The sequence below is a fragment of the Cyprinus carpio genome, chromosome A9, assembly GCF_018340385.1.
Source record: "Cyprinus carpio isolate SPL01 chromosome A9, ASM1834038v1, whole genome shotgun sequence".
NCBI lineage: Eukaryota > Metazoa > Chordata > Actinopteri > Cypriniformes > Cyprinidae > Cyprinus > Cyprinus carpio.
The window spans coordinates 2,896,267-2,909,967 of NC_056580.1; the positions used below are offsets into that span (position 1 = coordinate 2,896,267).

The 13,701-nt window shown below is 38.9% G+C and overlaps 1 protein-coding gene across 1 annotated transcript in view; it reads right to left on the reverse strand.

The window, feature by feature from the left end:
* Positions 1-2,763, reverse strand: part of LOC109094873 (homeobox even-skipped homolog protein 2-like) — a 4,727-nt gene extending 1,964 nt beyond the window's left edge. Inside the window, exons 1-3 of the mRNA XM_042763185.1 lie at positions 1,744-2,763; positions 952-1,190; positions 1-379 (exon numbers count right to left, since the gene is read on the reverse strand). The exon at positions 1-379 is cut by the window's left edge and continues 1,964 nt beyond it. Coding sequence (XP_042619119.1) covers positions 1-379; positions 952-1,190; positions 1,744-2,155 — 1,030 coding nt within the window. The 5' untranslated portion in view covers positions 2,156-2,763. The remainder of the gene's footprint in view (positions 380-951; positions 1,191-1,743) is intronic.
* Between the last annotated feature and the right edge of the window lie 10,938 nt (positions 2,764-13,701).

Here is a 13,701-nt window from a genome sequence, read left to right on the forward strand (position 1 = left end):
CCGCAGCTGCTGCCGCTGACGCAGCCGCGGAGCTGTTCAGACCCGCCGGTGACTGATATAGTCCTGGATGCCGGAAGCTACACAACAGCTCTGGGCGCGAATATGGATGAGAAAGCGCACGGAAAGTATCAAGGGGACGTATAGAGGTAGCAAAAGGTGAAGAAGCGGCTCCTGAGGCGGCTGCCGCAGCAGCTGCTGCCGTGACACCGACATGGGGGTAATAGTGTAGTGGCATGTGGGAATGAAAAGGGTAAGGCAGACTTCCGGTGGCGGCCGCGTGCGTCATCATATAGGTGTAGAAGCTGGGATCGGCGGGATGTGGCCAGGACATGGCAAGCCGCTGCCGCTTGTCCTTCATTCGTCGATTCTGAAACCACACCTACACGCAGAAATACACAGGTAACATTTAGGGATGAGGTGAACTGGCGAGAACAAAACAATTAAACACTACAGTTTAACTGGCCAAACAACCTCAAGACCTGTGCATTTAAAATAGTTTTTGCAAAGCGATTAGGAAAAACTTTATGATCAGAGGAGTATTTGTGTCATTTTCGAATCGACCAATCATTTTCTAAATGGACCCCCTTGGAAATGTTTTTATGGTTAATATGTGAGGTGAGCACAGATGGAAATAGGCAGGTTTTTGCATCAGATAAAATAAAATAATAGATATGTTTATTTTACACATTATGTAGCCTATATTTAATACAACCCACATTCGTGTGTACAGACTACATGCTCTCTGTAAACAGTATTAAAGAGATGCATTATTTTTTTTTTAGAATGACAATGGGCATATAAAATCTCGTGTTTTTGTTTGTGTCGTCTATACTGTGCTGGTGGCTGTAAAAGGGGAATGTTAGCTAAACATTTTATGAACATAATAAATTATAATATATATAAGGCTATTCTGCCTTCTCTGGAAAAAGGTAAACCAAATCAGACCAATACCTTTATTGTTGTTTCGGGTAAGTTTAATGCAGCGGCCAGTTCACACCTCCTGGGTCTTGAAACATAGTTTTCCCTGTAAAATTCTTTCTCCAATCTTCCGATTTGTTCTCGGGTAAACGCAGTCCGGTACCTCCTCACCTGGTCCGCGCTCGAGCTGCTGGAGTTACTGATGGAACCGTTCATATTCGATAGAGACGATGAACTTGTATTGAAGGTTCCTGAATTACTGTCCGAAAAACCTAAATCGGATAATGAAAGAAATAAAAGACAAATGTGTAAATATTTTAAACATGGATATTTGTCTTTTATCACGTTAATTTGCACAATAAATAAAATATACAAGCACGTAAAATAATAAATGCATAAATACAATTCGACTGAAACTTGTTAGGTTTACATTTAAATTAATTTGTCAGAAAATGTAGATCCAGTGCGACATGTTTTTAAACCAAAAATAAAAAAAATGAAAGCCACAGTGTATCAACAATTAAAGACAAACATATCAACCGATTCATATACATACAAATTTTAACACTGACAAATTTATGCAGCACACATAATGCAACCAAAGATAATTTAATTCGTTAAAGGCAATGGTGAAAGACGTGCCAGCACTCAGAAACACTTGAGAAAAAAAAAATGCTACCTTAATATAACATAACATATAAAAATATAAATAAAATAAAAGAAATTCATTTAGGGCTAGATTTAAAACTTTGTGATGCCCACTCAAATTAGCTTTTGTGCATATTTATAAACGACTCGATCGAAGTTTCCATGTAAATTGTTTACCTTTGCTATTGTTTTCCTTCTGTTGGCTGAGACTGCTCGGTGAGCGATGAGACGGGCAACCCACTTCCACATCGCTGTTCATGTCGGAGTCAGGAGAAACTTCAGGGTACAGGTTTATTTTCTTCCTGCTTTCGGAAGAGGAAACCTCTGTGGAGGAGGTATTGTCGGTGTGGTGGTTTCCGAATAAGCTGTCGATTTCGAACTTGCCTTTGGTGGGAATATCCCCGAGACTGCCATGCATCGAGGCTGAAGTTATTCTCGGACTGAGGCGACCTGCGTGCTGGGAATTTTCCAGGGCCTCAAGCACCGCGTTCCCGGCCGAGTCAGAGAGGTTGGAGAGCCTCTTTCCTGCCACTGGACTGTGTAGTCCCCTTTCCATCAGAATCATTTCTTTTCGTATCCTCTCCATCATGAAGTCGTGCAGAAAAAATCCAAAGTCCCAGGGCTGGTGCTCCGATGACTGGTGGCGGATCTAATCCGCATTCACCTCAGCTGCCGCCTCTAAATAATATAACACCTTTATGAGCTGGAAGCAAAAAACAGAGGAATGCCAGTGCGGGCAACGAATGACTGCTCAAAATGACCCGCGCATCCTCTCCAGTCCAGAAAGTCATTCATCAAAAAGTGGTTTGCGCCTTCGTCGTTAAAGGTGCGCGTGACGCGGTTCGAATGATCATTTATTGTAACAGGTTTATAAGCAAATAAATAGGAGAGAGACTGTCATCGGTTGATAGAGTCGGCCCTTGATCGGCCAGACGCGTATATCCAGGTGGAGAGAGAGAGGAGAAGTGAGGAGAGCAGCTTCTGATCTGAGTCTGTTTTAGATGGCTCCTGGGGTTGGCCTCTGGGGTGAAATTGACAGTCTGATTAATAAAATGAGCGCGGCAACATTTCCCTCTTCATTTAGGAATATCATTATGCTTTGATTCTCTATTGTTCCTTCCTTCTGTTCTGGCTCGCCCACTCCCTCTCTCTGAGCTGTTTCTTTTTTCTTTCTCTGTCGATTATTTCACACAGACGTTTTCGAATGAGAGGCATTAGTTAAAGATTTTTTTGCATCCAATTAGAAGATCCCGTTGTGAATATGGTTGTTCGTAACAAAATAACGACGTGGACACATTAAATTTAGCGACATTTTTTAAATTTGCTGGAGATATAAAGCCTATGACTTTAATGTTTGCAAAACCTCATCTATATTATTCGGCATTTTGAATTGAATTATTCTTTGGTAGAATTGTTTACTATTTTCCATCACTAACACCTTTCTTGGTTTATGTATCTTAGCTTACAGCTGAAATCAGGAAATGCGTTATTTTCGTCAACTGATGGCATTCTCATTACATCACATAGTTAAACTTACTAATGACGGTCAATGACAAATTTCGTTAACTAAATTTATATTTTAAAATCATGGTATACAAGACTGAACCAAAAGTATGTAATAAGGCGAGAAAATAACATTTTAATTTGTTTCTCTATATAGGTTATTCACATTTGGACATGAACTGAGGTAATCTTTACCGTTTAATGCCACGTAATTATAGCATGCAGATCTGATATCAGTATGAGGTTATAATTAAGATCAGTGCCAATCTAGATCGTTGATCACACATAGCCTACACAAAAGAAATCTAGCCTAATTATTTTATTATATACTGATAATAGACATTTTAGTGCATGTCTCAAATGCTGTAAAATAGGTAATAAAATAAGGTTTTAATATTTAATGCTGAGCCTATAGCCTGCGTTATCAAATCAGGTGTTAACTTGGGCTCTTTAAGGCTAGGTTAAGTTACCCACTTCAGGGAAGGAGAGAGAGAGAGAGAGAGAGAGAGAGAGAGAGAGAGAGAGAGAGAGAGAGAGAGAGAGAGAGAGAGAGAGAGACGCGCACTAAACTGTTTTTGCGTTCTTTGGCGCCCTCGCCAGTTTTTCCGCAGATAACACACCAACTTGAATTCTGTGTTTGCTCAACTCAACCAACACCTTGCCATAGTTCAAATAGTTGATTAACCGCAGTTCTTACACATCAGTCCATTTGTTAATTTATTGTATTGATAATTTATTAATTGTGATATCTGTAACAATCCAGTTACAGACAAATGAAATCAGCAAAAAGGTCACAAAAATAAACTATATCGTAGAGTAGCCTATGCCTACTACTGTAAAACATTAAGTCAACAAAAATTGAAAAGTGCTTGGTAGAAACAAAATCGCCTAGCTATAAGCCCTAATCTTCGTATTTTCTTCTACAAGTTTCCCAAAAGCCTCAATGTCTATAAGAAAAACGTTCGCAAATAAACAGCAGCATGGACTACAATAACTTGAAGGCATCTTTCCGTTTGCTCTAGCAGTTAAGAAATCATATGAACGATATTTATGAAATCTGTTTATTGCTATTTTAAAGCTAATGTAAACTATATTTGAAAATAAAGAAGTATTTGTTTTTGTTAAAACTATAGGCTACTTGTAGGCTTCGCATGTTACGGCCTTAATCTACATGCAGATAAGAAGTTAAAACTTTATATAGGCCTGCTTTAATAAGCATAATAAATTTCAACTAGCACATAAAGGCCAAAATAGCCTATTTGATCGCCTCAATGGGACTGACTAATCCCGTCATGTCTGTGAGGACTCTTCAATAGATTGTTCACCTAAAAATGACTTAATGTATTAACATTAACACATGCATCTATCGTCTGTGGAATACGAAAGAAGATATAAAAATGTATCAGCTGTTTTTTGTTTATACAAAAAGTCAGTGTGATTCAAAACAACATTGGACCCCACTGATTCTTCAAAATATATTGTGTTGCACAATACAGGCTTGGAATGGAATACATGACATTTACGAGCTTTCAATTCTATTGCAACAGTTTGAGAATGTTTTTTCTTTTCTTTTCTTTTCTTTTCTTTTCTTTTCTTTTCTTTTCTTTTCTTTTCTTTTCTTTTTTTCAAGCCAAGTTAATTTTATTTATTTATCCACTTTTCACAATATACATCGTTTCAAAGTAACTTACTTTGAAAAAAAAAAAAAGTACTAATTTTTCAAAAAGTCCCCAGCAGTTCAATTAAAAATATTTCTCCTCTGGCTTGACAAAATAACTTTGATGCTATTAAGTAGTCATAAATGCAAGTCATATTTGTTAGGTAAAATCAGATGATGTAATTCATTCATGGTCTATGTGTAAAACTTAAAAGTTACTTAGGCCTATCGAAATTGTAAAATGATGAGTAAGTTCCAACACAAAGCGGGGTCCAGATGAGTGCTCATTGATTGTTCCTACAGAAGAGTGCGCTTGCAAGGACACAAACAGACACGTGCAGCCACCTGCGGGACAGCTGCAATATTACACCTCAATTCAATACAGTTATCGTTGTAATATGTGAATACATTTATAAATGCTTTATTTACTTATTTACTTGTTTTTATCAATGCATAAATAAATACTTATTAATTTAGTATTCTATAGTTTTAAGTACACTGATTAATAATATCCACGTGTAAAGTATAGATTTGTGTTGACAAAATCTGGCACTAACAATTTTATAGAATATAATTCAGAGGGAATGTCCCCAGACATGACAGTAAGATCTCTGTGTGGGATATGTGATTGCTGTCATATTTCTAAATATATAAAATGTGTGTCTTTATCAAACTAAGAAGAAACTGAAAAAGCGTATAGCGCCAGACACAAGTCCATTTTAAAAAAGATAGCCTACATCTGGCCGTGCATACTGTAGATCCAAAAAACTTTATCAAACTAAAAATGGATAGAAAACACACAGTTGGGAGAAATTAAATAACTGGTACTATGGGTGTGTTGTACATCATATTTATTTTTATATAACAGCAACAGAATTTAAAGTAATTGCTCACCCAAAAATGAAAATTATACCATAGGCCTAATTTACTCACCCTTAATCCATCCTAGGTGTATGTGCCTTTCTTCTTTTAAGCCCAGGACACACTACACGATTTTCGGCTGTCTCAGATGAAAAACTGGCATCGTGAAACAATCGTGGCATTTTCTGTTATGGTGGCTCCTAAACGGTGGTCCCATGGTACAGTGAGAGAGGTTCAAAGACGGCTGTTGTCACAGTTTTGCGACCAAAGATAGCAAATGATAATTTTCTGGCAGTGTCAGAAATTCAGCATGATCATCGCACAATGCGTTTGCAGTTACGACCCATGTTTACTGAACAACCAATAAAAATGCTACATGAAATCAACGCGACACATAAACAAAACAAAAAAAAGCTCACCTCGATCTCCCCCTCCTTCCTCTTTCGCCATTCCCACTTTTTTTCAGCACACATAAAAACTACAACTGTCAAAGTGTGATTCATTATGCTCTTTTTGTTTACCACTAGCGCATGCTAATGATGTCTTATTCTTCTATAGAAACGTGAGTCTTAGCCTACAAGTCAATAGGTGTCATCATCCTACAGTCTACATGCATGTCGTAGCCAAGTTTATTAGATCCATGTCCCACAGTGTGACCAGCAAGGATCTTATAGGATTGCTTAAATCATGCAGTGTGTAGAGAGGGCTTTAGAAATTCAGCATGATCATAGCACAATGTGTTTGCTGCTACAACCCACGTTTACTGACCAGGTAAAATTTTTACATGAAATTAATGCAACATGGCGCTAAAACATAAAACTGCTTACCTCAAGCTCTTATCCCTTCCTCTTTCGCATCTTCCACTTTTTTTCAGCACACATAAAAACTACAAATGCCAAAGTGTGTTTCATCATGCTCTTTTTGTTTACCATGATGTTTTATTTTTCTAAAGTAACGTGTGTCATAGCCTACAAGTCACCAGGTTTCATCCTCGTATGTCTGCATACATGTCGTACAAGTTTAACAGATCCATGTAGCACAGTGTGATTTGCGATGATCTTATAGGATTGCTAAAATCATGCAGTGTCCTGGGCTTTAGAAGAACACAGTAAGTGTTGTTGACCGACGTTCAGACCAAACGAGGCAGAGAGGCATGGATTCAATTGATATTTGCAATCCCACTACAAAACCATTTGCAGAGCTGGTGCAAGCACATCGACAATCTCCCATACCATCCGTCACAACTTCTTCAAACACTGCCTCTGCCAGTCCTATGACCCGACCAGCAACCTACTCAGGCGAGGTGGAGGAATGCAGTGAGTTTCTACTACAGTGCTCCTTGTATTTTGAAATGCAGCTACAGCTCTTCCAGTCTGACTGAGCAAAGATTGCTTGCATAATTTCTCTACCATTAGGACAAGCATTATAATGGCCAAGATCTATCTGGGATGCTAACAGCCCTGTCACAAGCTCCCTGATGACATTTACCACTCACTTCAAAGAGTTGTTTGTCCAAACGGCAAGCTCCATGTCTGTGAATGATCAACTTTATCACTTCCAAACCAATTTAAGAGTAACAATTTAACTGATGTTCAAAAAAAAAAAAAAAAAAAAAAAAAAAAAAAAAAAAAAACATGTAATATGGATAAACAAATGATAAAGCTTGGCTTCTTGAATATCAGGTCCCTTTTTACATGATCACTGATCATAACCTAGATGTGCTCTGTTTGAAAGAAACCTGGCTAAAACCTGATGATTACATTATTTTAAGAGTCTACCCACCCCTCCCCCACCCCCAAAAGATTACTGTTATAAACATGAACCATGTCCAAAAGGTAAAGGGGAAGGTGTTGCTTCAATTTATAAAAATGTTTTCAGTATTTCTCAGAGGTCGGGCTTCAAGTATAACTCGTTTGAAGTAATGGTGCTTCATATAACATTATCCAGTCAAAAACATCATGATAAATCCCCTGTGATGTTTGTACTGGCTACTGTATACAGGCCACCAGGGTACCATACAGACTTTATTAAACAACAAGAAAGGACATGCATACATCCTAACCATTATGTATACAGCCACACGCTTACCTGAAGCTATCTCCTTGCGCTCTATCATGGCTCTGGTAATTATCTGAGAGCTGATCCAGTTCTGTACCACCAATGGCTTGCCTAGAGCCTTGCAAACTGATCAGAGCAGAAACTTCAAATCGAGACTGTTCACTCAGATTAGCTCATCTTGGAATTAAGCATGTACTCTCAAGCACATATCACCCATAATCGCAGGGCGCTGTGGAAAGATTTCACCAAATGCTCAAAACGATGTTGTGTACATACTGTCTCTCTAGTGGGAAAGACTGGGCTTTGCCATTTTTAATGTCTGCCATCCAAGAAGCAGAGCAGGAGTCCCATGGTTTTAGTCCTGCGGATCTCTTATTAGGACACACTTCTAATCCAACTGAGTGTACTTTTATGAAAACTGAAATTGAGGATATGCTACAGCATGGCCTGGCTCAACACAAAGTCCTTGGAGTTCCCCCTGTTTGCTAGTCCCAAAGGTAGATGGCATTTACTTTTCTGCATAGATTTCCGCAAAGTCAATGCAGTAACGAAATCTGACTCTTTTCTAATCCCCCATATGGAGGATTGTGCGGATAGAGTAGGATCAGCAACATTTGTCACAAAGCTGGACTTACTGAAAGGCAAGTGGCACTGACTGCCCATGCCTCAGAAATCTCTGCATTTGCCACACCAGACTTCTCCTCGCCTTTGGGATGCAAAATGCACCAGCCACCTTTCAAAGGCTGATGCATATTGTGCTTGGAGATGTAGCTAACTGTGATGCATATCTCGATGATATTGTTGTATATACTAAGTCGTGGGAAGACAACGTTAAAACACTAGAGATGGTTTTTGACAGACTAGCACATGCTTCACTAACCTTGAACCTTGCAAAGTGTGAGGTAGGAAAGGGCACAGTGACCTCCCTGGGGGAAAAGGTGGACCATGGTTTTGTAAAGCCAGCAGAAGCTAAGGTAGAAGCCATTCTGAATTTTCTTAAGATCTACAATAAACATGAATTTTGACAGTTCCAGGGTATGTTGGATTACTACCAGGGCTTCTCCAAGAACTTTTCCTCGATAGTTGCACCCCTTTACCGACTCAGCATAACAAGAGATTTTAAGTGGAGCTGTGAATGTGACAAAGCTTTTGAAGCAGCAAAAGATTTTCTGTGTAACTCTCCTGTGCTGGCTGCACCTACTTTTGAACTCCCATTTAAGCTACAAGTGGATGCCTGCACTTCTGGTGCTGGAGCTGTCCTGATCCAGGAGGTTGAACACCCGTTGAGTTGGGGCCACTGATAGTGTGGTGGTGGGGAGAGCTGTTGTGTGAGGGGTGAGAACTTTCTTGTTTTTTCTTATTTACATTTTCTTTTTTTCCTTCCAGAAAATACATGGTTTAGGAAACAAATTGTAAATATAGTGGGGGTTGTCTGGAGGAGACGCCACCATTATCACTCCGCAATGGTTTTAGATGTGTTCCTGAGGATAATGCCACAGCGGAGGATGTGTTAATTGCAGCTGGCGATCAAATTGGTCATGAAAACATTGTATCTGCTTCACGGATAAATAAGTCGGTCGTAGTTTTTTTGAAGGAACAAAATTTAGTGAATCGTTTAATAGTAAATGGCCTTACTGTTAAAGATGCTTTTGTGCAACTTTCTCCAATGTATATATCGACAACAAAGGTAACAATTTCAAATATCCCGCCTTTTGTATCCAATTACATTTTGCAACGTGAGTTAGCGCGTTTTGGAAAAGTTGTTAGTCCCTTTAAAACTGTTGCGCTTGGATGTAAACATCCGGCGCTGAAGCACGTTGCGTCTTTTAGACGGTACGTTTACATGGTGCTAGAATCGCCTGAGAATACACTGGATATAAATTTTCGTGTGAAACACGAGGGAAGATTATATATGGTGTATGCAACTACTGGCAGCATAAGATGTTTCATGTGTAGAGACATCGGACACAAACGCCTGATGTGTCCACATAAGAAAACAGGTGCAGAAAACACGGCAGGAGCAGAGGACGAGGGCGCACACAATAGCGTTGATGCGGCCCAAGATGAGGCTGTTCCATTAGTTGAGGTGAGTGATGTGAATTCAGATGCTGTGTTACCGGCTGTTGACACTGAAAATGAGGATGTGGTAGCTATTGTAGCTCCAGAGATTAGCGTAACTGATGCAGTTGTTTCTGATGTTAACAATGAAGAAGTAGCTAGTAACAGTGGTACTAAAATGGGGGAGAGTGCAAATGATGGAAATTAATTGTCTTCAAGCGTCTTGAATAATGAGGATATGGAGGAGGAGCAGTCTGATGATACTGAGTCACAAGTTTCTATGTGTGAAAATGATGGTAGTGTATTTATAGATCTCAGACAGTTTTTTCGGGAGTTTTCAATAAAGATTCATTGTATAGTCTGGAAGAAATTAACAATTTTTTGGACGAAACGTATGGTAAACAAATTTACATAAATCATTTCTTCTCAGATATAGACAAGTTTGTTTAATCTGTTATTTTCTATCAGAAGACCGTTGGAGTAGATGAACTTTGTGAGAAGAAGTGTTTTCATTTGAAAAAGCTTCTTACCACTATCAGAAAAAGTAAAGCAATGGGTAAGAGAAAGAGTAAGTAAAAAAAAAATGTAAACCATGTATTACACTGTGTCTTTTCTTTGCTTTTCAATAATATAGCTTTGTTCTTTGTTTCCCATCTTAATTTTGTGTATGGAGGCTTTAAGGATAGGCTCTTTAAATATTAATGGTGGGAGGGATAGTGTAAAGCGTGCTACAGTCTATGAAATAATTGAGCAATAAAAGCTTGATATCGTCTTTCTCCAAGAAACTCACAGTGACTTGATGAATGAAGTTGAATGGAATTTGTGGTGGAAAGGACATAAAATACTCAGTCATGGCACAAATTTAAGTAGAGGTGTGGGCATCTTTCTTTCTTCAAAAATAAGGGCGGATATTATAAGTACAGAGGAACCAGTGAAGGGTAGATTGTTGGTGGTTAAAGCTCAAGATCAAGAGATGCTTGTTTTTCTGATAAATATTTGTGCACCAACGTGGGACAGGAGCGCCTTCATTTTTTAGATATACTTAGTGAGAGTCTTAAAAAGTGTCTTAGTGAAGGATGTGTTGTTACTGGTGGAGACTGGAATTGCACTATTAATTTTACTATAGATCGTAATACTGAGGAACCTCATATACAGACCTCAAGTGCATTGTCAAAACTCATTAAAGATTTCCAGCTTTTGGATATGTGGAGAATTCAACACCCAAATGATGGACAGTATACATGGATTAAGGCTTTTAAAAATCGAGTAAGTGCTGCCCGACTAGATAGATTCTATGTGTCAAAATCTTTTAACAGTAGAGTAATTGAGTGTTCCATTTGTCCTGTGGGTTTTTCTGATCATCATATAATTATTATGACAATGAGAAAATCACCTAGAAAATCTGTGTACTGGCATTTTAATGTAAAATTGCTACAGGATGCTGCGTTTTGTGAAAATTTTGTTTGCTTTTGGGATGATTGGAAAAAAGAAAAGGTTTCTTTTGAAAACTTGAAACAATGGTGGGATGTAGGCAAGACTCAAATAAAAAAATTCTGTCAGCAATATACAGCCAACTGTAGTAGTAGAATAAAGAATGTGATTGAAACACTTGAAAACCAAATTAATTTAATGGAATTGCAGTTGCTTAATGCACACAATTCTATATAGTACAACGATTTGCAAACAAAAAAGAGAGAGCTTAGACTAGTCTTAAATGAGAAAGTTAAAGTAGCCTTGATAAGGTCCCATTTCATGTCATTAGCAGAAATGGATGCCCCAACTTCTTTCTTCTTTAACCTGGAATATAAGGCGGCTCAACAAAAACAAATGCCATGTCTTAAACTCCCTGATGGGAGGATAACGTCTAAGACTGTGGAAATGATAAACCATGCTGTGGATTTTTATTCAAGCCTTTATGCTGCAGAGAACTGTGAAAATAGTGACTGTATGACACAGCTTCTTCAGGGTCTTCCTCAGCTGGACTCTGGTTCTAAAACTGTCCTGGATGCTGGTATAACATTTGAGGAAGTTACTGCTGCTGTGCAACAACTTAATTCAGGACGATCCCCTGAATTAGATGGACTGCCAGCAGACTTTTATAAAAGTTTTTGGAACTTCATTGGATAGCCCTTTTAAAGAACTGGCGTCCTGTTGCCCTTCTTACAACAGAATATAAAATAATCTCGAAATGTCTGGCAAATAGATTAAAAAATGTTTTAGGTTTGATTGTACACAAGGATCAGTCATATTGCATTCCAAAACGGTCCATTATGGATAATTTGTTTTTAGTGCGAGACATTGTGGATATTTGTAATGGTTTCAATGTAATTGTTGGGTTTATTGCCTTGAATCAAGAAAAGGCTTTTGGTCGTGTGGATCACAATTATCTTTTTAATGTATTGAAGGTTTTTGTTTTTGGCAAAACATTTTTAAATTTGATACAGTTACTATATAATGGTGCATCATGTATGGTTAAGATAGGGGGCACGTTGAGTCGGCCAATTCCTATTTTAAGGGGTATTAGGCAAGGCTGTCCATTGTCTGGCCAACTATACAGTTTAGCAATTGAGCCGCTGCTTTTTAGACTTCGAGAAAGACTGTCAGGTTTTAATGTGCCTGGTCTCTCTTTAGATTCAAGAATGTGTCTCTCTGCCTATGCTGATGATATTACAGTTTTTGTAAACAATGCTGAAGATATTAACGGTCTGAGGTACTTAGTCTTTATGAGGAAGCTTCATCAGCTAAAGTGTACTGGGCAAAAAGTTAAGCTTTTTGGGCTGGTAAAGGGGAGTTTGAGAGTCTCTCAAAGTTACCTGGAGACCTAAAGTGGGGCAGAGAGGGACTTAAATTATTGGGGGTTTTTTGGGGGTCAAATAATTATCTAAAGAAAAATTGGGAGGGGCTAGTAGAGAAAGTGTGCAGCAAGTTGTCTAAATGGAAATGGTTGCTGCCGCAGTTGTCCTATAGGGGGAGGATTTTAGTGACCAATAATTTGGTTGCTTCTACCCTGTGGCATAAAATAACTGTGTTACAGCCACCTGTGTGGACTTATTGAGGAGATTAAAAGGCAACTTGTGAATTTTTTTTGGTCTGGGCAACACTGGATCTGTGCTGCTGCTTTATACCTTCCAGTTCAAGAGGGAGGATTGATCGACATCAGATCCAGAATCATGGCTTTCCGGTTGCAAGCAGCTCAGAGACTGTTGTATCACAAGGATGCTTCATGGCTTAAGACAGCTTCTGCTCTTCTCAGGAGGGTCAGAGGTATGGGTTTGGACAAACATCTGTTTTTAATGGAGCTCCAGAATGAGGACCGTGTGAATTTGACTGTTTTCTATAAGTCAGTTCTGGAAGCATGTAAGGTGTTCACCATTTCACGTACACCGAACACACATGCTGGATTATGGCTTTTTGAAGAGCCACTTTTTCTTAATGACTTTCTACCGTCAAGACTTGTGTCTGGACCCAGTTTGCGTGCATGTTTCACTGCTGCAGAATGCACAAAGCTGGGACATATTTTGACCAAGAGCTTAGAGGAACTTAGTGAAAGGACTGGAGTGAGATCTCTGAGACTGCTGAAACAAGTTACAACTGGAATTTTAAAGTCTTTGCAGGCGGACCATAAGTTTTTTACAAATGACTCTATAGCAATTGATCAATGGAGAAAGGGGGTTCCATATGTTTTCCCTTCTCTGAATGTGACTATTGCCGTGGGAGAATGGCAAGATGATGAGAACTGTCTTTTGCTTTTGAAACCCCTCAGCTTGGAGTTTTTGAGGAAGTGGGGAAAAAAGCCCTCTATATCTCCTGTGTGAAGGCATCTAATGCTGGTCGCTTGCATGGACTTGCTTCAAATAAATGGACTGATTTTTTTGGAGTTCTTTCCTCCCCTAGAGGCTGCTGGCGGTCCTTATACAAACCCCCCATTGATAAAAGAACGGGAGACCTTCAGTGGAGGATCATTCATGGGGCGATAGCCACAAACAGATACGTGGTGC